Source organism: Peromyscus californicus, unplaced genomic scaffold, assembly GCF_007827085.1.
Source record: "Peromyscus californicus insignis strain IS unplaced genomic scaffold, ASM782708v3 Scaffold_13__1_contigs__length_99412109, whole genome shotgun sequence".
NCBI classification, from domain to species: Eukaryota; Metazoa; Chordata; class Mammalia; order Rodentia; family Cricetidae; genus Peromyscus; species Peromyscus californicus.
The window spans coordinates 59,345,227-59,370,792 of NW_026294424.1; the positions used below are offsets into that span (position 1 = coordinate 59,345,227).

Below are 25,566 nucleotides of genomic sequence, written 5' to 3' on the forward strand. Positions count from 1 at the left end.
AGCCAGGGGAGCAAGCTGGTAAGTAGCATTCCTCCACCACAGCCATTGTTTCAGTCCCTGCCTCCAGGTTTCTGTGCCAGTTCCTGCCTTGCCTTCCCTCAGTGATAGACTGGGATGCTGGGATGGGACATGTAAGTCAAACAAACCTTTCTTCCCCGGGTGGCTTTGGTCATAGTCGTAATCACAACAGAAAGCAAAGCAGGACGCGAGCTGAGTGTAGTTAGCAGAAGACTGTAAGAAGTGTGACAGATCCTGCAGGATTCGTCCGGCCAATGAAGTTCATTCACCCTGCAAGGATCTGCAGAGTGGCTAATGCGTGTCAACATTGCCCCAGAGATGGAAGACAGACAAGCTCACAGGCTAGTAGGACAGGCTAGACAGACAAGGAAATTAAAGGGTCATGGCAAAAGAAAGAAGCCCCTCACTCCATGGCTTAGTAAGGGTTTCTGCTGCTGTGATTGACACATCATGACCGAAAGCAACTTGGGTAGGAAAGGGCTTATTTGGCTTACATATCCATTGAGAAAGCCAAGGCAGGAACGCAAACTGGGCAGGAACCTGGAGGCAGGAGCTGACCCAGAGGCCATGGAGGGGTGCTGCTTGTTGGGTTGTTCTTCATGGCTTTCTCAGCCTGCTTCCTTACAGACCCAGGCCCACCAGCCCAGGGATGGCATCACCACAATAGGCTGGGCTCTCTGCCCTCAATCACTGATTTGAAAACACTCTACAGGCTTGCCTACAGCCTGATCCTATGGAGGCATTTTTTCTCAGTTGAGGTTCCTGCGGTCACGTGACTCTAGCTTATGTGCCGCTGACATAAAACTAGCCAGCATACTCTGACTCTAGTTTGGTTCTGCTGGCTCGATAAAAACAAACAAGAACTTCAGTTGGACCCGGTATGGTGGGACACGCCTAAAATCCCCATAGTCCAAAGGCAGAGGCAGGAGAATCACCACAAGTTGAAGGCTAGCCTGGTCTACATATAAAAGTTTGAAGCCAGCCTGGGCTACAGCAGACCCTCTCTCAAAAACAAACAAACGAACAAAAAACCAACAAAAACAAAAACAACACACTTTAACACAACTAAAAGAGTCAAAATTGCCTACTAAGATAATATTTGAGGAAGCAGTGCCACATAAAAGAAAAACCCATGGTGTTGGTTACTCAAGAATGAGTCTGAGTTTTTGTAAAGAGTTCTGATCTCTACAACACATGCCATTCTCTCTATTGAACTGCACAGCAAATGCAGAATGGAAAGGAATGAGGAAATGTAAAATTTATTGATTTTTGTTTGTTTTTGAGACCAGATTTCTCTGTGTCACTGCCCTGGCTGCCCTGGAACTCACTTTGTAGACCAGGCTGGCCTTGAACTTACAGATATCCGCCTATGTCTGCCTTATAAGTGCTTTTAAAATTAAAATATATCATTTTCCCTCTTTCCTTTCTTTCCCCCGGCCCCTACCATGTACCCCTGGCTCACTTTCAATGTCATAGCATCTTTTTCGTTATTGTTACACACACACACACACACACACACATTTGTAAACATACTGAGTCTATTTAATGTTACAGGTATATAGGATTTCAGGGCTGACCACTTGGTATTGGATAATCAACCAGGAGGCTCATATCCCAATCTCAGCATCCCTTAGTTATCTTTAGGTCCTTTGTTTAGGGGTGGGGCCCGTTAGATTTCCCCCTTCCATGTTAGTATGTCTAGTAATGTTGTGTTTCTTCAGGTCTCGTTTAGGCAGCTGTATTGTTGAGAGAATGAGGTACTTTTTTCTTAGTCAGTCTTTTACAGGAGTTTCATAATAGGAAAATTTGTTTTTCTGACTCTGTTGACTCAGAACATCACACAAAGGCACAATCAGATGTTATCAATGTGTGCTTACATGTTGTTTTTAACGTATTTTGTGGGTGAACATCGCTTTCAATGCCTGGAAAATAATAGTCACCCCACCTTATGCACACATACATTATTCTGAGTTAGGGGGCATGTGATAAGTCACAGAGGAGAAATGTAAAAGCAAAGCTATGCTTTCAGGAGTCCAAAGCATAGTAGGATTGATTACAGTTGTTTTAGTTTTGTTTTTCAGACAGGGTTTTTCTGTGTAGTTATGGCTGTCCTGAAACTCTGTAAACCAGGCTGACCTCAAACTCTGAGATCACCTGCCTCTACCTCCTGAGTGCTGGGATTAAAGGCTTACACTACCATGCCTGGCTTTTATTACAGTTTTTCTTAAAGGTCAATGAATTTATAACAGTATGTAAGTCCATAGCTCCAGGTGATCTGAAAGAACATTATTTACTAACTTGGTTACAGGTTGAGAAAGAGTTCGGTTTGTAAAGGCAAGTTATTAACAAACTTTTTTTTTTTTTAGAAAAATAATTCCTGCCAATGGTGGTGCACACCTTTAATCCCCGCACTTGGGAGGCAGAAGCAGGCGGATCTCTGTGAGTTCAAGGCCAGCCTGGTCTACAGAGCAAGTTCCAGGACAGCCAGAGCTACACAGAGAAACCCTGTCTCGGAAAAACAAAAACAAAAAAGAAAAATCACTTCTACAAATACTCCCTTTTCTAAGAGACTCTCAAACAAGAGTTAAAAACAAGTAGCCTGTGCTTGCTTAGAGAGAGACACAAGGCCTTTGCATTTGAAGCTTGTCAACCATATCCATGTTCTTTTCATAACTACACCTGAACAGTGCACCACAGGAAATCCTCTTAGAATTTCATTTACAAAGAGAAAATTCTTTTTTTTTTTTTTTTTTTGAGTAAGGGTTTCCTGTGTAGCCCTGGCTGTCCTGGAACTCATTCTGTAGACCAGGCTGGCCTTGAACTCACAGAGATCTGTTGGTCCCTGCCTCCCGAGTGCTGGGATTAACAACATGTGCTACCGCCACCCAAATTTTTATCCCTTCTTAATAAACTTACCAACTTTCCATCTGCTATGATCTAGTCCAGGACCCAGTTTTACCTGAGTTGAGGTGCCTAAGGGGTAACTCCTCAGACTGCAGGTTACAGGCTACAAGCATTGGGCTGAGTCTCTGCTGAGAATGACCATAGATGAGACATAATAAACAGGTATGTAACAAATTATAAAGTTATCATTTTAAACTGGCACATCATTACCTATATATTAAACCACTTTTCTATTCTTCATCTGGAATTGAACATTTTCTGCATAGAATTCACCTCACATTTTGTTTGTTTAAAATTTATTACTTTTTGTGGGTGTGGCTCTGTATGTACATGCAAACATCACGTATGTGGAGATCAGATGAAAACCTGTGTAGAATGGGTTATCTCTATCATGTGGATGTCAGGAATCAAACTCAGGATAACAGGTTTGGTGACTGGTGACTTCACACCCTGAGCCACCTCACCAGCCTTCACCTCACATTCCTTGTTGGTGTCTTATAGTAATAATCCTTAAAACAGTCAGTAGGATCTCAGAAATTAAATTAGAATATCAATTAGAGCTAAAATGGATGATTAGAGCTAAAATGGTATTCATATTTCGAAGTGGAGGCCTTTCTATCCAACTGTTCCTGGGGCCTTTTTTTTGTTTTCTCTTTTATACTTTTGAATTCATTTATTTAGAGAGAGTACGTGTGTACATGCACATGCCAGAGTATGCATGCATTCATGTTGATCGGGGGACAACCTAACTTGTGGGATCAGTTCTGTCTTGGCAGTAAGCACTTTTACCAGTGAAACAGGGCCCCAGCACAACTTAGTAGGCCCCCAGACCTTAGCACAACCGACTCCATGATGGAGGTATCATTCAGGCTGTAAAACTCAGCATGTAGACAGCACCACCAGCCAAAACTAAAACAAAGGCCTAGACCATCAAAGTCCATAGTTCTGGGAGAGTCTCTAAATGTACTAACCTTGCTTTTTGGCTTCTGTAGTTCTGCTTCTGGCTAACTGTTCTTGCTAACTGGAGTGTGTCAACCCAGAACAAGGCTTTTGTGCTTAACAGCTCACCCTGAGAAAGGCTCAGTGCTACGCGGTGCACCTTTACCCTGTTAACACTGGTAAAGGTGCTTACTGCCGAGATGGTGACTTCAGCTTAATCCCTGCAGCCCGCGTGGTGGAGAGGACGGATCCCACAAGTTAGTACAAGCGTCCTCTGCTCAACATGAATGCACGTGTACTCTGGCATGGGCATGTACACATGTACTCTCTCTCTCTCTAAATACTTTCTCTTTCTCTAAATTGTACCCGGTGTAATCACCAGCCGGCTAATAAAGACTTTCTATTGGCTTAAACCCATGTCTGAGCAGTCCTCTCTGGTGAATACCCCACAACAACCAACTGAGCCATCTCGCTCAGCCCCGTGAAGACAAACCATCTTCAGAATGCCTCATTTGGTTTTGTAACTGCGTTCTTTCACTAGTGTAGTCTAGAATTTTCCAGAGGCTCCACGATGATAGTGTGGCAAGCAGACCAATTGCAGAGACCGATCTGAGAATCCAGCTCCTTTTAAGTCCCTTCCATCTACTTTATAAGTAAATCTTCCTTTAAGGTATGAGGGGCTTACAAAGAAATAAAATGGGCCTGGCATGGTGGTGCATGCCTTCCATCTCAGCACTCAGGAGGCAGAAGCAGGCAGATCTCTGTGAGTTCGAGGCCAGCGCGGTCTACATAGCTCGTTCCAGGACAGCCAGTATAATATGGTAAGACCTTGTCTCAAAGAGGTGGGGGTGCCGAAAAGATGGCTCAGCAGTTAAGAGCATTTACTGCTCTTGCAGAGGACCCAGGATATAAATCAAGATACTTTTCAAATTCTCCGAAACAGCAGACGGCTGAAGGTCAAGTAGAGAGCTCTTGCCTATAGTCCTAACTATCTGATCACATTCCTAGCCTTCCAAATGTTTTCATGCTGTTTCAGGATGTTAAGTCCAACAGACAGCTGGGCAAGGAATGGCTATTTAGGAGGCCAAAGATAGTCCAAGATAAACTGTAATGCAGCTCTTGACCTGCAACATTCCAACCTCTCCACACCACTGAGATTCTAATCAATCAGCCTTTGCAAACACAGCTTCTTTCCAGGAAGTCTCCTTCAAGTTGTCTTCCTCTGCTTGGTGCGGCAATCTTCCACATGCAAGTTCAGTTTGTAAGGGGAAGATTCTTGTAGAAAGTTTAAAACAAATGTTTTGCTCGGGAGGCAGAGGCAGGCAGATCTCTGTGAGTTCGAGGCCAGCCTGGGCTACCAAGTGAGTTCCAGGAAAGGCGCAGAGCTACACAGAGAAACCCTGTCTGGAAAAACAAAAAAGCAAACAAACAAAAAAATGTTTTGTTTGCTTTTCAAGACAGGGTTTCTCTGTGTAGCCCTGACTGTCCTGGAACTACTCTGTAGCTCTCTAGACCAGCCTGGCCTCAAATTCAGAGATTCACCTGCTTCTACCTTCTGGGATTAAAGGTGCATGCTGTCATTGCCCAGCCAAAAAAAAAATTAGCTAATTAATTAATTTTTAATTAATTGATTTTTAATTAAAATTTTAATTGTTTTTTATACATTCAATAAGAATTTTCCAAGTGTTTACTGAGTAACAGGACTGTCTGTCACTGGGATTCTCACTGTGAGTAAAGAATGACATTCCTTGCCTTTGCAAATATTAATTTTGTTCGATGGGGAAATATCAAATAATTACACAAATAAATGTAAAATTACAATGTCTTTATTTGGACGTCTATGTAGACCAGGCTGGCCTGGAGCTCACTATGTAGACTAGTCTAGCCTCGAACTCAGAAATCTGCCTTCCTCTGCCTTCTGAGTGCTAGGATTAAAGGTGTATGCCACCAGGGACAGCTAAAGATACAGTCTTGCCAGGTGGTGGTGGTGCGTGCCTTTGATGCCAGCACTCAGAGCCAGGCGGATCTCTGTGAGTTCAAGGCCAGCCTGGGCTACAGAGCAAGATCCAGGACAGGCACCAAAACTACACGGAGAAACCCTGTCTCAAAAAACCAAAAAACAACAAAAAAACCCACACACGGTCTTTATGAAGATAGATAATAGGTCCTTTGCACTCCAGACATGGAGGCAGAAAGATCAGGAGTTCAGGGCCATCCTCAGCTATGTTTAAAAAACAGAGAGATAGGGACAACTAAAACAATAGACTGACACAGGGAAAATAGCAGAGTAGTTTGTGGAAACCTCCTTGGGTTGCGACAGCCTAACTCCGAAAGAAAAGAGTCATTTACTAGAAGACACTGAGCAGGTAGAGAGGGACCATAAATGGACCCAGGAAGGTCAGTTCAGTCATCTAGAGCAGAAGGTAGTGTGAGGAAGACAGCAGCCATTGAGAATCAGAGAAATAGCAGTCAAAGTGAATACAGAGCTTGTTAACGCCCCCCACTTCACACTACACCAAGGATGAAACGTGTGTGTGTGTGTGTGTGTGTGTGTGTGTGTGTGTGTGTGTGTGTGTGTGTGTATGTTACATTCACGGGCCGTTCAATGTCAGAGGACATCTAGCATTCTGCTCTATTACTCCTCTGTGTGTGTGTGTGTGTGTGTCTGTATGCATGTGTGTGCATGCTATGTTTGTGTCCCTGTGCGAGGTCAGAGGAGCGAGGTCAGAGGACACTAGCATTCTGTTCTATCACTCTTGGCTTTATTCCTGAGAGGTCGTCTCACTGAAGCTGGAGCCGGGCTGCTGGGCAGAAAGCCACCGTGATCCTTCCTCAGCACTGGAGTTACAAGCAGGTGAACAGGCCAGGCTTTTTACATGGGTGTTGGGATTTGAACTCAGGACCTCATGCTTTCTCAGTGAGTGTTCTTACCCACTGAGCCATCTCTCTATCCTGAAACTTCTCACTTCTGACTGCAAAAGTTAGCTCTGCGTTGGGAAAATGCATTTTAGGGAACCCATTTCCAGCTTGTCGAATTCCACAAGCACCCTTCCTGAAAGTGATCTGCCTGAGACCAGCAGGGAGAATGAGAAGAATATTGAGAAGTGAGAGAATTCATCTGGAAGGACATACAAAAGGAAGGCCTGCCTTTCAAACAGAGGAAACCTTCCCGGAACCCATATCCAGGCAAAGTTCCCAGTGCCGAGCAAAGGGACTCCAGCTTTGAGGAAGCTCTTATAATTAATCAAGAGTCCTCGACCCTTTCTTATTTTTGACACGTATTTTTGTTAAGGTTCAAATCTGGAGTTAGAACATGATGCTTTGGGGATGGGGTGTAGCTCAGTGATAAACTATGGGATTTTTGTTTGTTTGTTTGTTTTTTGTTTTGGTTTTTTGAGACAGGGTTTCTCTGTGTAGTTTTGGAGCCTGTCCTGGAACTCACTCTGTAGACCAGGCTGGCCTCGAACTCACAGAGATCCACCTGCCTCTGCCTCCCAAGTGCTGGAATTAAAGGCGTGTGTCACTACCATCCTCGATAAACTATGTGTTTAGCATTCACAAAGCCCTGGGTCCCGTCAACAGCAATCCTTGTCAAAAAGGGAGGAGGGAGGAGGGGTGAGAACATAAGACAGAAATGAAGAGGGAAAGACAGAACACATCTGGGAAGTTATGAATGCGAGCAGAAGATGCTGCATCAATCGGAGATCTTGATTCTTTTAAAAGCATAGAGCTGGGCAGTGGTGGTGCATGGCTTTAATCCCAGCACTTGGGAGGCGAGGCAGGTGGATCTCTGAGTTTGAGGCCAGCCTGGTCTACACAGTGACAGGACAGCCAGGGCTGCACAATATCGTGAAACCCTGTCTCAAAAACCAACCGAACAAACAAAAAGCATAGGGTCTCATGTAGGGCTAACCTAAATCTTACCATAAGGCAGAAGACAATCTTCAACTCCTGGTCCTTCTGTCTCCACCTTCCAGGTGGGATTACAGGTGTGTGTCATAGTGCCCACTGATTGAGAATTTTAGGGAGAGACGGAATTGTACAGCAGTAAAAATAAGACACTGGGACCATGCTCACTTCACCTTCAGAGCCTTTGGTTCGAGGAGATGGGAAAGAAAAGAGCCTCCATTTCGGAGCAATAGAGAGCCCTTAGGAAGGGCTTCCAGGTTTCAGTGCATGGAGCATTCAAAGAAAGAGTTGAAGACACGGGACTCTTGCTGCGGATGTCCTGAGGTTTTTGTTTGGGACTAAAGGGTTTCGGAATGCACCAGCATGGGAGACAAACAGGACCCTGTAGAGAGGCAGAGTGACGGCCTGGGAGAGTGACAATCAGCACAGGATTAACCCGGATAGTTTCTAACACCAGTTATCACAGTGGGGTCATCAATGTGGATGGAGGGTAGTAGACATCAGTGAGGGAGAACTGAGAACAAACCAGGTATGGTGGTGCACACCAGACGCCCAGGACTGGAGAGGTGGAGCCCTCAGGATCAGAGGTTCAAAGTCATCCTTGGCTAGAGTCAGTTTAAGTCCAGCCTGGGCCACATGAGACCGTGTCTCCAAACAAACAAACAAAACCAGTAACAACGCAAAGGTTTCCCTTCTACCTTCCACACATATCCTGCTGAAGCGACTCCCGGAATTCTCAGCTCCCCTCATGGTAAAACTCCAGAAAAAAAGTTGCTCATATTCTCTCCTTCCCCCTCACACTAACTGCTCAGCTCCCATCATGCCACCGGCATTTTTTATTGTTTCTCAATAAATCAGTTTAGCCAAAATATTCCAATTCTTTAAACTTATTGTGTGTGTGCGTGGGCGTGGGTGTGCCACTGTGCACACAGAGAGGTCAAAGAACTTGAGGGAGTTGGTTCTTCCACCACAGGGAGTCCTAAGGTTGGGACTCAGGCCATTAGGCCTGGCAGGAAAGCAGCTTTACTCACGGAGCCAACTTAACTAGTCCAAACATGCAGCTCTTTGCCCCACAATTGAATGCCTCCACACAATCTGACATGGTTGACCCCACCTCTTAGAGGTTTGATTTATACGGAGGTTCTGAGATGGTGCATGCCCGTGACTGTCCTTGTTCTCCATTGGCTTCCTCTCTTCTACTTTGTTACTTTGTTGTTCCTTTTTCCTTTCGTGTGTGTGTGTGTGTGTGTGTGTGTGTGTGTGTGTGTGTGTGTCTCTTTAAGGGAGACAAGGTTTCTCTTGTGTGGTTCTGGTTCTCCTGGGTCTCGCTTTCTAGACCAGGCTGGCCTCGAACTCACAGAGATCCACCTGCATCTGCCTCCCGAGTGCTGGGATTAAAGGCGTGCGCCACCACCGCCCGGCTCCATTCTTTTCTTTAAGTGACACATTTCTCAAAGTTTAGATGGGTAGATATGATCTGAAGATCTAAGTTCTGGCTAAAGAGATGTGAACAGAAAATATTTGTACAAGGCTGGAGAGATGGCTCAGTGGTTAAGAGCACTCGCTGCTCTTGCAGAGGACCCCAGTTTGGATCCCAGCACCCACATAGGAGTTCACAAGAGTCACCCAGTTCTAAGGGATCTAATAACCTCTGGCGACAGCAGGCACCTGCACATATGTTGTACCTATAAAATTCTCACGGGGACACATACATTAAATAATAAATGTACTTATTTCCTTATTTTGAAACAGGATCTCCTGTGTATCTCTGGCTGGCCTCAAACTCAGATATCCCCCTGCTTCTGCCTCCTAACTGCTGGGATTAAAGGCTTGACCCAAAATGCCTTCCATTAACAACTTGTTTTTTCGAGATGGTTTCTCTGTGTAACAGCCTTGGCTGTCCTGGAACTCACTTTGTAGACCAGCCTGGCCTCAAACTCACAGAGGTCCTCCTGCCTCTGCCTCTGAGTGCCACCGGGGCCGCCACCACCTGGCCCATCAACAACTTTTTAACATAATATTTAAAAAGTGTAGGGGTGTTTTGCCTGGATGCATGTTTGTGCATCACATGAATGTTTAATATTTTATTTATTCTTTGAGAATTTCATACATCTCTACAATGTATTTTGAGCTACCCCCTCACCCCAACTCCCTGGAACACCCCCAAAAGGTCCCCTTCACATCTTCCTTTTAAAGTACGATCTCCATTTTATTGCCCCTGGACCATGGTTTTTCTGCTGACTTTACGAAGGTTTTGGTGGAGGCTGTGCGGCAGCACCAGTCAGTCTAAACTGCAGTGGGGGTGATCCGACCTTGGGCTCCATGGGATCTGTTCCTGTCACCTTGTAGTGGATGGCACAGCCCGTGCTGTTCCACAGCTTCCCATAGAGCTTGGGAAACAACTAAGCATCCAAGACACGTGCTTTGGAAAAGTCCTGATGGCGGTGGCCTCTAGTGTTTCCAGTGATGAACTTCTTAATGGCCTCATCCTTGGTGCAGCTGCAGGTGGTTGAGAAAACCTTTGTTTCTTTTTTTGTTTTTTTTGTTATCATCTTGGGAGTCAGGACCTGAAAGCTTTTTTTATTACCCACTCAGTCTAAGTAGTGCTGTCCATATGCACACGGGGACACTCACTGGAGCACGGCAACCTACCAGTGGCCACACCCCCGAAGGAAAATGACTCTCCCCTAGCCACTGTCGCTAGCACCTCAGCTGGGCGTGGGGACGTGTAAGTCCCTTCCTCATCCATGCTGGGATTCTCAAACAGGAATGTTAATCATCTATTTTTGTGAAGGTACAGGACACACGGGACACTTTGCATGTGGGTGTGGAAGGGAGAGAACAACTTAGGAGGGTCAGTTCTCTCCTCCCACCCTGTGGGTCCCAGGGAGCCAACTCAGGTCATCAGCCTTGGGGGCAAGTACCTGGAACTCACTCTGTAGACCAGGCTGGCCTCGAACTCAGAGATCCACCTGCCTCTGGAGTGCTGGGATTAAAAGTGCCCGACATCACCACCACCCAGAGCCAATTCATATTTGGTAAATACTACCATCCTGTATCTGGGTGTGTTGTACTTATTATTATTATTTTTTTTGTAAACCTGGATCACAAATCCTTCCCCAGCACAGGAGTCAGTTTTCCCCTCTTACTGTCTTCTAAACCTTACTTGGTATCTCTTAAAGAAGGCCTTGTTCAGCTGGGCAGTGGTGGCTCACACCTTTAATCCCAGCACTCAGGAGGCAGAGGCAGCAAATCTCTGTGAGTTTGAGGCCAGCCTGGTCTACAGAGTTCCAGGATAGCCAGGCTACAAAGAGAGAGACCCTGGCTTGAAAAACCAAAACCAAACCAAACCAAAAGTCCTTATTCTTCAAAACTTTTACAAACCCCATTCTACAGAAGAGAAAACAAAATCATGCCTCCACACAGACCTGCAAGCCTGGTGCTGTTAAGTAGCAGGGTGGGGTGGGGGGGAGCAACAATTTTTAAAACCAAACATTCTAACAGAATACAATCAAAGATGTACAAAGTTGATACTTAAATCAACACAGAGGAATGACAGCAGGAAACACTGAAAATATTTTTTATAAATTGTTACATTTCACTAAGAGCAGAAGACCAATGTACAGTAAAACCACTGCCGTTCATAACATAAAACGGCCTCACATGCACAGTGCAAGGTGCACATATTGTGTGTGCAGAACCAAGGCACCACGTCACACAATGCAACGTGAGTGTTGTCCAAAACACCCTCAATTCATTATGTTTGATTTTTCACATTCAAAAACCTTTTACTGTTGACATTTTTCTTAAGCCCCACCATCAGCTAGAGCAATCCCCCTATAAGGTTACAACCCACACTTTAAGGAGCTATACTCTTTTTTTTTGTTTTTTTTTTGGTTTTTCGAGACAGGGTTTCTCTGTGTAGCTTTGCGCCTTTCCTGGGACTCACTTGGTAGTCCAGGCTGGCCTCGAACTCACAGAGATCCGCCTGGCTCTGCCTCCCGAGTGCTGGGATTAAAGGCGTGCGCCACCACAGCCCGGCAGGAGCTATACTCTTAAGGAAACGACAGAGCACCAAGGTAAGAGTCTGGGCTATGAATATGTGCAGCAGGCGTCTGAGCTGGACATCACTGACACTCTTGGACTGCTGTGTGCATTTAAGTTTGTTTTAAATTACTGGGGTGAGTCTTATGTGTCCCCCCACCCCAGGCGGGCCTCTAGCTCTCAATCCCCCTCCTCCAAGTGCTGGGATTACAGGCATGCGCCACCACTCCCAGCCAACCAATCACTTGGTCTTTATTCCCTCAAGCCAACGGGACTCAGAAGAAGAAAACTTTCTTGGCAGCTCGCTTCCTCTCACTATTCATTTCCGTAAACCTTTCCCATCTGTTCCTGTCATCCATCAATCAGGTACTCAGGCTCCAAGATGAGATGCCATTCTTACTTTCTGCCTTTCCCTTCATCCATCACCTCGCCATTGCTGACCTATTGGCAGTACTCCTGAATACCCACATCTGCCAAAGCCTCTAACACGGTTCATCCTCACCCCTCGTTTGCCGGTTGGTTCGTTCGTGTCGGCTACCTCCTTTTCTCCCTTCCTTTCCTTCTTTTGGGGTGTGTGGAGTTGGGTAGGAGTTGAGGCTAAGCTTCACACATGCTCTACTGCGGAGCAGCACCCCCAATCTGTGCGCCTTGCCTGAGTCACACAACACATCTACGCAGCAACCAGAATGGGTCTATAAACGATTCTATGGTCTCCACAGCCAATCGCTTTCCTGACTGCTCAGAGCGACTCCAAAGTCTGTATCTGGCTTTCGGGGGTCCTAAGACGGAGACTTCCTTTCTGAGCTCCTTCGTCCAGTCCTTTGATCTTATTCTCTCCTGCCCTGAAAATGACAATTCTATTTCAATCAGAGACTTTGCCCTTGCTGCCTTCCCAGACCACGGCATGGTTCAGGTCTCAGATATCAGCTCGAAAATCCCTTCTTAAGTGATTACTGGTTCCTGAAATGATCTCACCTTCTTTGTTAACCTTTGTAATGTCTGTACCTTGTAACTAGAAGTAATTGTGTGTATGCATTGCTGGGAATTGAACTTAGAGCCTCAAACAATAATTTTTCTTTTTTTTTTTCTTTTCCGGAGCTGAGGACTGAACCCAGGGCCTTGTGCTTGCTAGGCAAGCGCTCTGCCACTGAGCTAAATTCCCAACCCCAAAATACATACTTTTTTTTTATTTGTTTGTTTGTTTGTTTTTTGAGACAGGGTTTCTCTGTGTAGCTTTGGAGCCTGTCCTGGAACTCACTCTGTAGACCAGGCTGGCCTCGAACTCACAGAGATCTGCCTGCCTCTGCCTCCTGAGTGCTGGGATTAAAGGCGTGCGCCATCACTGCCCAGGCCACAATAATTTTTCTTGACCACCACAAACTTTAGTCATGTGAAGAAACGAAAATTCATACTACTAACATTTTAAACCTATTCTTTGCAAAATGTCATCCTTACTATCAGTTACTAAAATAGGGTTTGGTTTTCTTAGAGACAGTGTCTTGCTTCGGGGCACAAGCCAGCTTTAAACGTGGTCTTTCTGCCTCAGCCTCCTGAGTACTGGGGCTGCACAATCATGAGCAGTTGACCGTGTTTTTATCTTCCTGGCCTTTCATACGAATGGGACAGACTCCAGCTGGGAGGCATTCATGAAGTCATTTGTCTTTATCCCTCTCACAACAGCAATTTCACAATACAAAATGCATTGCTTCTTGGCATCAGGAACAATGCACGAATTGCTGTATTAAAAGTAATTCTACTGCCATGGAATTAGGTATCAGCTACTTCCCAGCCCATGAATATAAATACTAATGGGTGAAAAGGAATGATTTTAGCTTCGGTTTCTCTGCTCTAGAACAAAACATTTTTTAGCACTTTGTTCTCTTTCATTCAATGACTTAATTACATTAGTAGGGCTCACAGATATTTTACACTTTGGATTGTATTACCACGTACTACTTGGGTGTGCTTAAACACACCTGTAATACTTGGGTGTGCTTAAACACACCTGTAATTCCAGCACTCAGCACATGGAGATGGAAGGAGCAAGTGTTTAATTTAGCTGAAAGATAATAAAATCTACTTAAAAATTTCTTCTCTTCTGGTCTGTCAAACCATGCGGATCTTACAAATGTTGGCACATTAACTTCTGCAGCACAAGATGGACCCAGGAGCAACCCAGAAGTAGTTATGACACTACACACCAGGCGCTGACCTAAGGTGGTGCTGTCTCTTCTTGGGGGGCGAATTTCTCCCAGTGGGAACTTGGTGAACAAGTCCTGAATCTAGCTACTGTGCTCTCTGGGTTGTGAAAAATGTACAGCCTCAGAGGTGCTAGGGTCTGGAGCCTCTCAAGGTGAGTCCTACTACATTCCCAGCCCCATACGTGAGAAACTATAGATTGAACTATTGTCTCCAAGAAGTCAAATACTTGACTAAATTTGTTTTTGATGTGTGTGAACATGCATGTGTATATACAGGCACACATGCAAGTTGTAAATGTGCATGCATGTGGAGGCCAGATGTTGATCACGCTTTAGTTCTTGGCAGTACCTCCCTGGTTCTATAGCTCACTGACTCAGCCAGTGCAGCTAGCCAGGAAGCCCCAAGGACCCTCCAGTCTGTCTCCCTGGTACCAGGACTGCAGGTATTTACCACCACGCCCAGTTTTTAACTGAGTGTTGATCCAAACTCAGGTCCCCATGTTTACAAGGAAAACACTTCAGCAGCCCAGCCATCTCCTCAGTCCCACAAAACAGTTTTTTTGTTTGTTTTTTGGTGGTACTGGGATGGCCTTTTTGCTGCTAACTAAATATTCTATCACAAAGCTCCATCGTCAGCCTACTGTTTTGTTATTAAATGGGGTTCTTGTGGGCTGGAGAGATGGCTCTGAGGTTAAGAGCACTGGCTGCTCTTCCTGAGTTCAATTCTCAGCACCCACATGGTGGTTCACAACCATCTATAATAAGATCTTGTGCCCTCTTCTGGCACACAGGCATACGTGTAGGCAGGACACTGTATACATGATAAAGAAATCTTAAAAAAAAAAAAAAATGGGGTTCTTGCTCAAGCAAGCTTCTTCTCAGCATTCCCAGTAGCTAGGTCTTTTAGTGTATGCCATCACGTTTTGATATTTCCAGTAACATTTAAGATATTTAGCTGAGCGTGGCACTTACAACCTCAGCACTAGAGAGGCTGAGGTAGGATAGAGGGTCTGAGGCTAGCATAGGCTACATACTAAGATCTGTCTCAAAAACAGATAAAGCACAGAAACTGGCACCAGAATTGTAGAGCAATTTGGGCATTTCTCCATGCTAGGTCTTTTTAAAGGATTAAATACAGCTACAAAAGGCAATGATGTCACATGCCTTTAACCCCAGCACTTAGGAGGCAGAGGCAGGCAGAGTCTCTGTGAGTTCTAGGCCAGCCTGGTCTACAAAGAGAGTTCTGGGACAGCCAGGGCTGCACAGAGAAGCCCTGTCTCAAGGAACGCATAAATAGATTTCCTGTCACCCAGCTGGCCCCAGATATTAGAAAAAAAGTTCAGTTAGAAAAATGTAAAAGTATAAGTAGGTCCCAGTTGCTGGGGGTAGCTTTAAAGGCATTTAACAACAGAGAACTGATTGAGACAAGACCTTTTGCATAAACTGAAAGCCACTGTCACCTTCTCTGAGGAGATGCAGTTAGACTTAGACACCCAGCCAAATCTTGGTGTCTTACCCTCTGTCAGAAGAAACCAACCCCCAGGACTGGCCCAACACCAAGCTCCTATAATTGTTCCACTAAGCAGTTCAGCTCCCTCTGTCCAGATGAAACAGGACCCAGTGACTCTGGAAAGAAAAGGCATTTATTTCCCCATGCCTTACGCTATCATGATCCCTGTGTCTGGACTCCTTCCAGCCAGAGCAAAAGCAAACTTTGATTTCTGTGTGATTTCAGTTCAGTTACAGGTCCTGCTCTGGGTACAAATGTCTGCTCAGATAACCACTACTGCATATTAAGAAATGGAATATAACTTCTTAAATGTTCTCAGAACTTTTTCTTCTGAATACTGACCCCATACTTTTTAAATTTCTGACAAGGTCTCCTGCATCCAAGGCTGGCTTCAAACTTGCTATGGCCCAGGGTGACCTTAGACTCCTGATTCCCCTGCCTCTCCCTCCCAAGACCTGGGATTACAGATGTGTGCCCCCATGTCTGGTTTCTGAAGTGTGGGCGATCAAACCCAGAGCTTCATGCATGAAGGCTCTAACAACTGGCCTTCATCCTGAGCTATTATGTAAATATTTTTCTTATTTCTTAGGAATATCTTGAGTTGAAAAGTTGAACCTAGAAATGTTAACCCAGGATGTTAACACTTTACTAAGTAGAAGAGGTATCTTTTCCCACAAAAGCCAAACAGAAAACAAAGCATTACTAACATTTTCTATTTATTCATTAATAAAAAGTGCATAGTACAAGCCCTTTACCCCAATCCAAGTACTCAGTAAAAGATTAACAATAAATGCTAGATGGCACGGACTGATTTGTTTGGCATAATTTAAACATTTGAAACAGCAAATTACATTTAGTACATCACATGACCACTTTTGCTTTTACCAAATAACCATTGGACATGTAACGAATACTCAGGATTCTTCACTGAGAAATGTAAGACTGTCCCTATTTTCTATAGCAACAACAAAATTTAAAATCCTTTTTCCCTCTTCAAGTTGCTGTCTTGTGTTTTAAACTGAGCTGGTCAAACTTGAGCACAAAATCACTGAGAGAGACAAACTTTCACTTAGAGTGACAGACTCCCACAATTCCTTTAAAAATCTAAGATATTAGTAAGTTCATAAACACTATCACAGACACCTAATGGAACCATGGGACAGTGATATTCTATGGATACTCCGGAGAACTTCTGCACATTGTAAAACATGACTTACTAACCATGGAATCGTGTTCAGATACATGATCAAATCTTTTACAATAAACAGTCCCAATGTTAACCTATCCCATGTGGAAAATGGAAAAATGAGACTACTATATCTGTAAAATAGTATGAAAAGACTCTCAAATGAATTCTAGACAGCATGAATGGCCAAGAGGGGTGGAAATGTGAGCTTTCAGACCAAGTGAGTGTTTGCAAGCCAAATAATGGTATAAGAATAAGCTCAATTAAAGCATGTAGAAGCTGCAAGAAGAGAATAATATAAATTATTAGTGAGGTTAATAATAATATTCTATGCAGGATACCACCATTTTAGGAGTATAGAAAATTTTCCAAAGCAAACAAAATAACGAAGAATAGAAAATAAAAACCCAGGACCAAGTACTTCTCAAAGACACTCAACTGTTAACAGGCATTGAAAAGTCTGGATTGGAGTTTTCTATACAATTGTGATCATCCTTCTGGTGAACATGTAACTAAGCCTTTTCTAGGTTAGAAAGTAATGTCCTGGAGGGGCTAACAAACTGAGGCTGTGGTACTAACTTAACAGAGGCTCATGAAGGAAAAGGCTGAGCTGTTTAGACACAGCAAGTGCATGTGATTGGAACGAACATCAAAAACAAGAGTGCACATTCCAGGTCTCTAACACTAGATGGCCACATTTTGTCCATTTCTTTTTTAACCAAGGTGAAGTCTACACTACCTGTGAGGCCGACTAAGTGAACACATCAACTCTCCATTGGGTCTCGCTTCAACAGGTTAGAACAGACTGTTGGAGCATGTGTGCAGGTCTTCAGAGTTAAAGGGAGAGACAGGAAAAGAAATGCTACAGAGACGTGCCTCCATTTGATGCCATTCCAGTGTTGTTCAGCTTTAAGTCCCTCACCCCATTTTTCCTTATGAGGCACGATGTTCCTACGCAGCCCAATCTGACCTGAAATTCACTACATAGTCTATGGTCTGGCCTCAGGACTGCTGACTTTGTGTTAAACTGGTTACCGGCTATGAAGGGGGAAGACTTCCGGTTACCCACAGCAAGAGAGAAACCCTTCACTCACCCTGTGGTGTTCATTAGTTCAGGATTTAACTTACCTGGGTTAAGTCACCCTTTTATAAGGATAAGTACCTAAAAGGTGGTTATATTACTTCAAGGGTTGAGCACAAAGCCAAGGGAGCCAGGAGGGATGTCATCAGTCAGGATCAGCACAGGACGAAGTGATGCCCTTAACAATGCAATGGACCAGAGTGTAACCACCACACGGGGGAAATAACCAGTGTCACAGAGCCAGGCCAGAGGCCTGTCAATGGCCCAATGATGGACAAGTTTATTTAGTTCACACAAACAGTTTCTCAGATTTGTACAGTGACAGCCTAGACTGACCTGGGAAGGAAATCTTTACATTGATAGCAAAATACATTTTGGCCCCAACAAATCATCTGCAGCTACTTCCTAGAAAAAAATTCCAGGCCATCCATGTATGTTTAAATGCCATTTGTATTCACTGCTTTTTGAACCGAGAACAATGCAACCTCTTAGTTTTTAAGTACATTTTGAAATCTCAATTTCTGATGCTCCTTCCCACTCCAATACATCCACATCCCATTACTAAACAGACTCGAGCCGAGAGGTGAGAAAAATATTGTTTGCCATTTCCCTCCTTTCCCTGGGAATAAACTAAGACCTCATATTAAAGGCTTTTTTTTCTTCCTAAGTCAGAAGGGCAACAATAGACTCAAAAATTTTTTTCAAATAAAAAAAGTGTGAAAATAAGTAAATAGGCATTAGAATGTCAAGCCTCACACAGATGTAAGATGATTTCATTTTAACAGGCAAGTGTTGGAATGGAAGAGAAGCTTGCTGAGAGGCATTCACTTAAAAAAACAGGCCAATACATCTAGCCCATGTTAGCACGGGCTGGAGTATACCGACAGAGGCAGAGACTCAGCTCTTCCTTTCATGAGCGTGGAAGGCTAGCAGACAGTGGCTGTCAAGGACACACAACGGATTCTAAACCAACCGTTAGAGTAATCAATCATGTTTATTTAAAGTATTCTTAACATCAGAAACTTTTACTGGGAATTAAAAAAAGAATCAGTAAACAACCAGCTCACTTTTCCTACTCTAGCCACATAAGTCAGCTGTACCACAGATCTCAGCTGGAGGGTGTAAGGAAACTATTCTAAAAGCTTCACGGCCCCAGGAACTACAGAAAACTGCCAAGGTAAAGTAAATACAGTGTGGTTCGGTCATTCATACCAGATAACCCCAAATAAATACCTTAAGAAAAAAATGAAAATCTATTAAAATCACTTAAAACACGTAAATGCAGAAATCTCAACTTTCCTTCAATTGGGCCAGAAACCACCACAGACATTATGATCACGGTTCCAGGGACAACAAGTGGAATGTTTAAGCTTAGGCCAACCAACGAAGTCCTGTGAACTTTCCAATAGAATCATTTACTCAGGTATACTGTAAATAAGAACTGTGGCAACACAGGAAGCAAAAGTCAGTTTGCAAGTGAAATTTCTAGAAGCTCATGAAAATAATACCATCCCGAATTGCAGATGGAAAAGGAAAAACAGTTAAGAGTACTCTGGTCATCTTCAGTCATTTGGTCGTCGTCACAGCCTTTAACACTCTGCTTCCCACATCCACGTTAGTCCACAGGAGGAGCGGGTGGGTCCTGACCCTGGCATTAACAAAGAATGGGTTCAGTGACTTTTAACACATCTACTAAGTGAAAAGCACCTCTGTCCCCAACCCCTTCACACCACATTGACACCTGTAGTCTTCCTGCTTCTAGACAGGGAACATAAGGTAAGTACTGTGGTGTGGCAGTGAGTCATTCTTGCATGTGGTGTGGGATAAAGGGAAGCCGCAGCAGGGGTGTGACTGTCCCGGCCACCTCTGGGGAGTGTCCATCCTCTCACTAATGTGCCTGTTGAGTGCAGTCCACTCGCAGCTAGAGACTTGTATTTCTCACTGTGGAGTGTCTCCCGGAACGTGGCTCGGGTGCTTGTGGCAACCATCTTACCACTGTAAGGGGAGCCCGCCTTACAATGAGGGCTGTAGCAAGAGGAAAGAGACTGGCTATCTATGCGTGTGCATGTGTGTGTATTAGAATAGGTCTCATGTATATTTATGCATGTATTCATGTATGTATGTATTTAGACTGTGTCTCATGTATCTCAGAGATTAGCTCCATGCACACTGGGGAGCACTCCATCTCAATGTATCTCGGAGATTAGCTCCATGCACACTGGGGAGCACTCCATCTCAGGTATCTCTGAGATTAGCTCCATGCACACTGGGGAGCACTCCATCTCATGTATCTCAGAGATTAGCTCCATGCACACTGGGGAGCACTCCATCTCAATGTATCTCTGAGATTAGCTCCATGAACACTGGGGAGCACTCCATCTCATGTTATCTTGGAGATTAGCTCCATGCACACTGGGGAGCACTCCATCTCATGTATCTCGGAGGCTGGCTTCATGCACACCAAGCAAGCACTCTACCAGGTAAGCTACATCCTCAGTCCAGAAACTGGATGTACAATAGCACTGTTAATCAAGACAACGGGGACCTGTTAGGTGGCCTATGTGCTGGGATTACAGTTGTGTACACGCACGTTCTGCTTCGCTGTTAAACGTTCTCAGCACTGAACCCACCTCAAGTTTTGGTGTGTGAACCAATAAATTCACTTATTTAGTCACCTTCCCGTTGGTTTTTGTTACTTGCAATAGAAAGCATATGAGTTAAAAGGAGGTTAAAGCTATGCCAAGCTATACGAGCTGAGGCAGGAGGATCCTGAGTCTGAGGCCAGCTTGAGCTACAAAATGAGTTCAAGGCTATCTGGGCCATACAGTAAGACTTAATCTCAAAAATAAGAGGGGGGAGGCTTTCGGGACTGTTGGGAAGGCTTCATTTACTTACCTTGGCATGCTCTGTGAGAGTGAGCAGCATTTCTACTGCAGCGTGTTTTTTCTGTTCCTTGCTTAGGACACAGAGACTACTGTTCCTAGGACCAATAAGGTCCAGGGGGTGTTTCACTTGTAATGACTTCTAAGTCAGGTGCACTTGGATTTCTTTATCTCTAAACATTCGAGAAATTGCTCTCTGACACAAAAATAGTAAAGGGGTACATACAATGTAAGAAAAAAGGCTAAGGAAGAAATCGTTCACAAAATATGCAAGCTTTTAATGCCCGTTCCCCTTTCCAGAAAACCCTGAAGTACATTAAAGCTTTCTCTTCTACTTTCCTTCCTTCCTAAATCAGACAGGGTGGGACTGTGTAGACTAGGCTGACCTTGAACTCTCACTGCCTCTCAGGTGTTGGGATTACAGGGCATACCATCACGGCCTGCAGATGAGACCCCTTGGGCCAAAGAAGCCATTCTCAGATGACTCCACCCAGCACGTGTCTGCTGTTCTACCAAAGGCTCCGCGTGCAGCCCAGTCTCACTGCACACTTGCTCTCCTCTGGTAAATTCTAACGTTAATTACATAAGGCTGCCAAAAAGCAGCCATTAGGAACTGCACTTGTGAAGGCTGAATATTAAATTAATAGAGTAATTTGGTGTTCCAACATGTGGTTTCATCATGAAAAAAAAAAGTTCTTTTGTTTGATTTTTGTTTTCTTGAGAAGGGGTCTCCTATAGGCCAAGCTAGGCTCTAACTTGCTACGCAGCAAAGGATGACCTTGAACTTCTGATCTTCCTACCTCCTCCACCTCCCAGTGCTGGGACTCCAGGTGTGTGCCTCCACACCTTGTTTATGAGGCGCTGAGGAGCCAATGCAGGGCTTCGTGCATGCTAGGCAAGCAGTCTACCAACCGAGCCACATCCCTAGCCTGAAAACGTTTTTCTAGACGCCGAGTCGTTTTATAGATACCCAGCACCTCTCCCAAATAGATCTCACTTTGTAGTACAAGGTGGCCTAGAACTCACTAGGTAGGCCAGGCTAACCTTGAATGTGTGGTAACCCTCCTGAGCCACTCCCCCAATGCAGGGGTTACAGGTCTGAGCCATACCTAGCTCTATTTTTTTTTTAACGTTTATCTCTACAAAAGACAACTGGGCACTGAAAATTTTATTATGACTACACTGAAAGAATTCAGTCTGAGAATTAAGTCTGCTGGGTGGTGGCGGCGGCGGCGGCGGCGGCGGGCGCGGCGGCGGCTGCTGCTGCTGCTGCTGCTGCTGCTGCGGCGCACGCCTTTGCTTTTAATTCCAGCACTCCGGAGGCAGAGGCAGGTGGATCTCTGTGAGTTCGAGGTCAGCCTGGGCTACAGAATGAGATCCAGGACAGGTGCCAAAACTACACTGAGAAACTCTGTCTCGAAAAACCAAAAAAAAAAAAAAAAAAAAAGAATTAAGTTTTCCTCCGGATAATTTAGATATTTCAGTCAAAATAACCGCCCCCGCACTACCCAGAAAGGATTAGTAATTCTTACGCTGTGAGGGCTGGAGGGCTTTCCGGGGAGGCTGGAGCCTCTCAGATTAGGAGGTCTCAGTAAGAACAGGAGCACTGCAATCACCATCCAGGCCATCAGGATCACAGTGATGCTGACGCCGTTGTCACTGGAGGGTCCCGGCACTAGAGACAAACAAGACGAGCATCTGTAGCAAAACTGCCCCGACGTTAACATTGTGAGACAAACGCAAAACAGATTCTACCGTTTAAACACCAAAGAAAACCAGCCTGCATGCCTTATCAGCAGTGTTCCTCTCTTCCTGAGTTCTGGATGCTGGGTATCGAACCCAGGACCTGGCCCATGCTAGACAAACAGCATACCACACCCAGCCCCCCAGATCATTCTTCTCTTGTTCCCTTCTGTTAAGTTTTAAATTTTTATTACGTTAGCCGTGGGGGGTGGGGTGGCGCACGCCTTTAATCCCAGCACTTGGGAGGCAGAGGCAGGCGGATCTCTGTGAATTCAAGGCCAGCCTGGTCTACAGAATGAATTCCAGGGATACAAAGAGAAATCCTGTCTCAAAAAGCAAAAGTTAATCCTTTTGATTTGTGTAGGGGGCAGGCATGTGAAGGTCAGAGGGTAACTTTCAGCATCTAGTTCTTTCTTTCCACCATGTGAGTCCCGGGGATTGAACTTAGGACATAAGCCTTGGTGGTAAGTGCCTTTATCAGCTGAGACCTCTTACTTGAACTTTGTTGGGTCCTGTTTCTTCTTACAGAGGGTCTATCCATCATCCGTTATCATCAGGTCTCCAGGGTATATTCCTGATTTTCCTTTTCCTAACTCCCAAGACTTGAGTGTCATCCTAAAAACACTAGTAACACGAGCCTCTCTCTCTGCTGCCCAGCCCAGGGAGCAGCCACTGCCGATCCTGAGCACACTGGCCTGACCTTTGCTGGTGTGATTTGGTTCTACTTATGTCATCCCCACATCTTCCAACATCAGCTTTTCTAGTTACTCCAGATTCTTGAGCCAATGTTTCCCTCGCCTGTGACCCACATCACAGATTCCGAGGCCCTGCGTCAGACCATCTGATTCAAGAGCAGCAGACGGGTGTGGTCTAATATTTTTTAAACCTCCCCAAATGACTCTGATGTAATAGTAATAATTCAACCCTTCTCTGGCAGGAACCATGCAAACTGAGTCCTTCCACAGCACCCCATACCCTCCACCCTGTCCAGCTCATACTCAAACCAACCTCCCATTCACTCTCCCCTCCCCCTCCCTATAACAATCCCATTCCCTCTGCTACTGTCCTGCTGCCCCTGCTGGCCTTCTCCAAACTATCACTGCATTTCTCAACTGAAGGAATGGCTTCCCAGCTTTCCTAATTAGGTGGATCAAATTGTTGCTGCTGCCTTCCCAGGCTGGGGATCAAACCTAGGGCCTTGGACATGCATGCCGAGCAACCACTCGGCTCCAGCCATTGCCCAGGTCATTAACTTTTTAATAAACCATCTCGTAGCTATGTGACTGCTACCTTTCATCTATTTGATCCTGGTGCCTTGGTTTCTTTATTTGTGGAAGGTAAACATCGCCATCAGCTCACAGGATAGCAGTGAGCACTGAAATGGGCAGGCCACAGAAAATAGCAATAGGGTCAATCGGAATTCAGTAAAATGTAGCTTCTGGGAGACATAATCCTGGAGCAGGATAAGCCAATGAAGCATCAAAGTCAAATACAAATGTCGGCAGGACAAAGAAACACAGCCCTTAGTGACTAACTGGATTGGGGTGGGGGGTGAGGGGTGGGGGCTGGGGGAGGAAGAACAAGGGCTGGGCAGGAGTAGGCAGCAAATCCCTCTACTTGAAAGTCTAAATAGATGCAATGTTCCTGACTTTCAAGGCTTGATAGATCACCCCCACACTTTTTTTTCTTTCTTTTTCTTTTTGGTGAGTGCTGGTGATCAAATCCATGGCTTCCAGTAAATAAGGCAAGCCCTCTACCAACTGAACTATATCCCCAGACCAATATTTATTTGTTGGGAAGTACAAGGGACATATGCCTTGGGACCTTCTGGGGAGGTAAGAAGGTAATTTGTGGGAGTCAGCTATCAGCTTCCAAGTTCATTTCCTCTAATGTCAGGACCATAGGTGCATTTGTGGACTGCTGGAGGTGAGTCTGCTGTGTGAGTGCCCTTGGGTCTCCCTGGCAGTCCTAGAACTCACTCTGTATACAAGGCTGGCTTTGAACTCTCACAGATCTGCCTGCTTCTGCCCCCTAAGTGCTGGGATTAAAGGCATGCGCCATCACCACCCTCAATTTTTTGTCTTTTTAAATGTAAGAATATAATGCTGGACATGGTGGTGACGCACGCCTTTAATCCCAGCACTTGGGAGACAGAGGCCAGCTTGGTCTACAGCACAAGCAAGTTCCAGGATAACCAAGGCTACACAGAGAAACTTTGCTCAAAAAGAAAAAAAAAATTAAGAAGATAGAACTGCCTGCGGAGGTCATGGAGAGGTATGTGACAAGTAATGCTTTAAAAATGTTTTAAAGTTGTGTGTGTGTGTGTGTGTGTGTGTGTGTGTGTGTGTGTGTGTGTGTATGTGTGTGTGCATGCGCGTGTGTGTGCACGTACATCTGTGTGGGTGCCAGAAGAGAGCGTTAGATGCCCTGGAGCTGGACTGAAGGTGCTGTGAGCTGCCTAACACAGAAACTGGAAACTGGACTCGGGTCCTCTGCCAAGGACATCTCTTCAGTCCTACACCGAAGCTTTTAACACAGGGAAGGTCATAATTCAGTCTGATTTCTCTGATTTAGAAATTACATTATTTTACTTATTTTGTGCATGCATGTGTGTAAGCACATGTGCCACAGCACAGATGTTGAAGTCTGAGGACAACTTGAGGACATTAGTTCTCTTCTTCCACAGTGTGTGGGGTGGGGGGGTGGGGGGGGGCGGAGTCCCAGGGAACTGAACTCAGATCACCAAGCTTGGAGGTAGGCAGCTCTAACTGCTGAGCCATCTTACTGGTCCTTGTCTTGTTTAGTTTGAGATCTCATGTACCCAGGCTGGCCTCAAATACGCTATGTAGCCACGGCTGCTTTGAACTCCTGATTCTCTTGTCTCTGTCTCCAAGATGCTAGGATTGCAGGCCTGCGCCACTACTCCTGGTCTGCTGAACTTTGAAAAGTAATCCTGGTGCCATTCTAGGCAGTAACCCTGGCATGTGAGACACAGTAAGACCCTACGGACCAGAGGTAGAACAGCAGGTGAATGGCCACATTTACAGCAGAAGCAGCGGGTGGAGTGGAAGGGGCGGTGCTGAGTCATCAGATACACAGACTGAAGAGGATCTGAGGCGGTCAGGCACAGCGGGTGAGGCCGAGGGTCC

At 45.1% G+C, this 25,566-nt stretch overlaps 1 protein-coding gene across 2 annotated transcripts in view; it reads right to left on the reverse strand.

Moving 5' to 3' along the window:
- Positions 1-18,024: 18,024 nt before the first annotated feature.
- The window catches only part of Smim14 (small integral membrane protein 14), a 47,877-nt gene continuing 40,335 nt past the window's right edge, over positions 18,025-25,566 (reverse strand). For both annotated transcript variants that reach the window (XM_052735004.1, XM_052735005.1), the window contains exons 4-5: positions 22,207-22,349; positions 18,025-19,440 (exon numbers count right to left, since the gene is read on the reverse strand). In XM_052735004.1, coding sequence (XP_052590964.1) covers positions 19,408-19,440; positions 22,207-22,349 — 176 coding nt within the window. In that variant the 3' untranslated portion in view covers positions 18,025-19,407. The remainder of the gene's footprint in view (positions 19,441-22,206; positions 22,350-25,566) is intronic.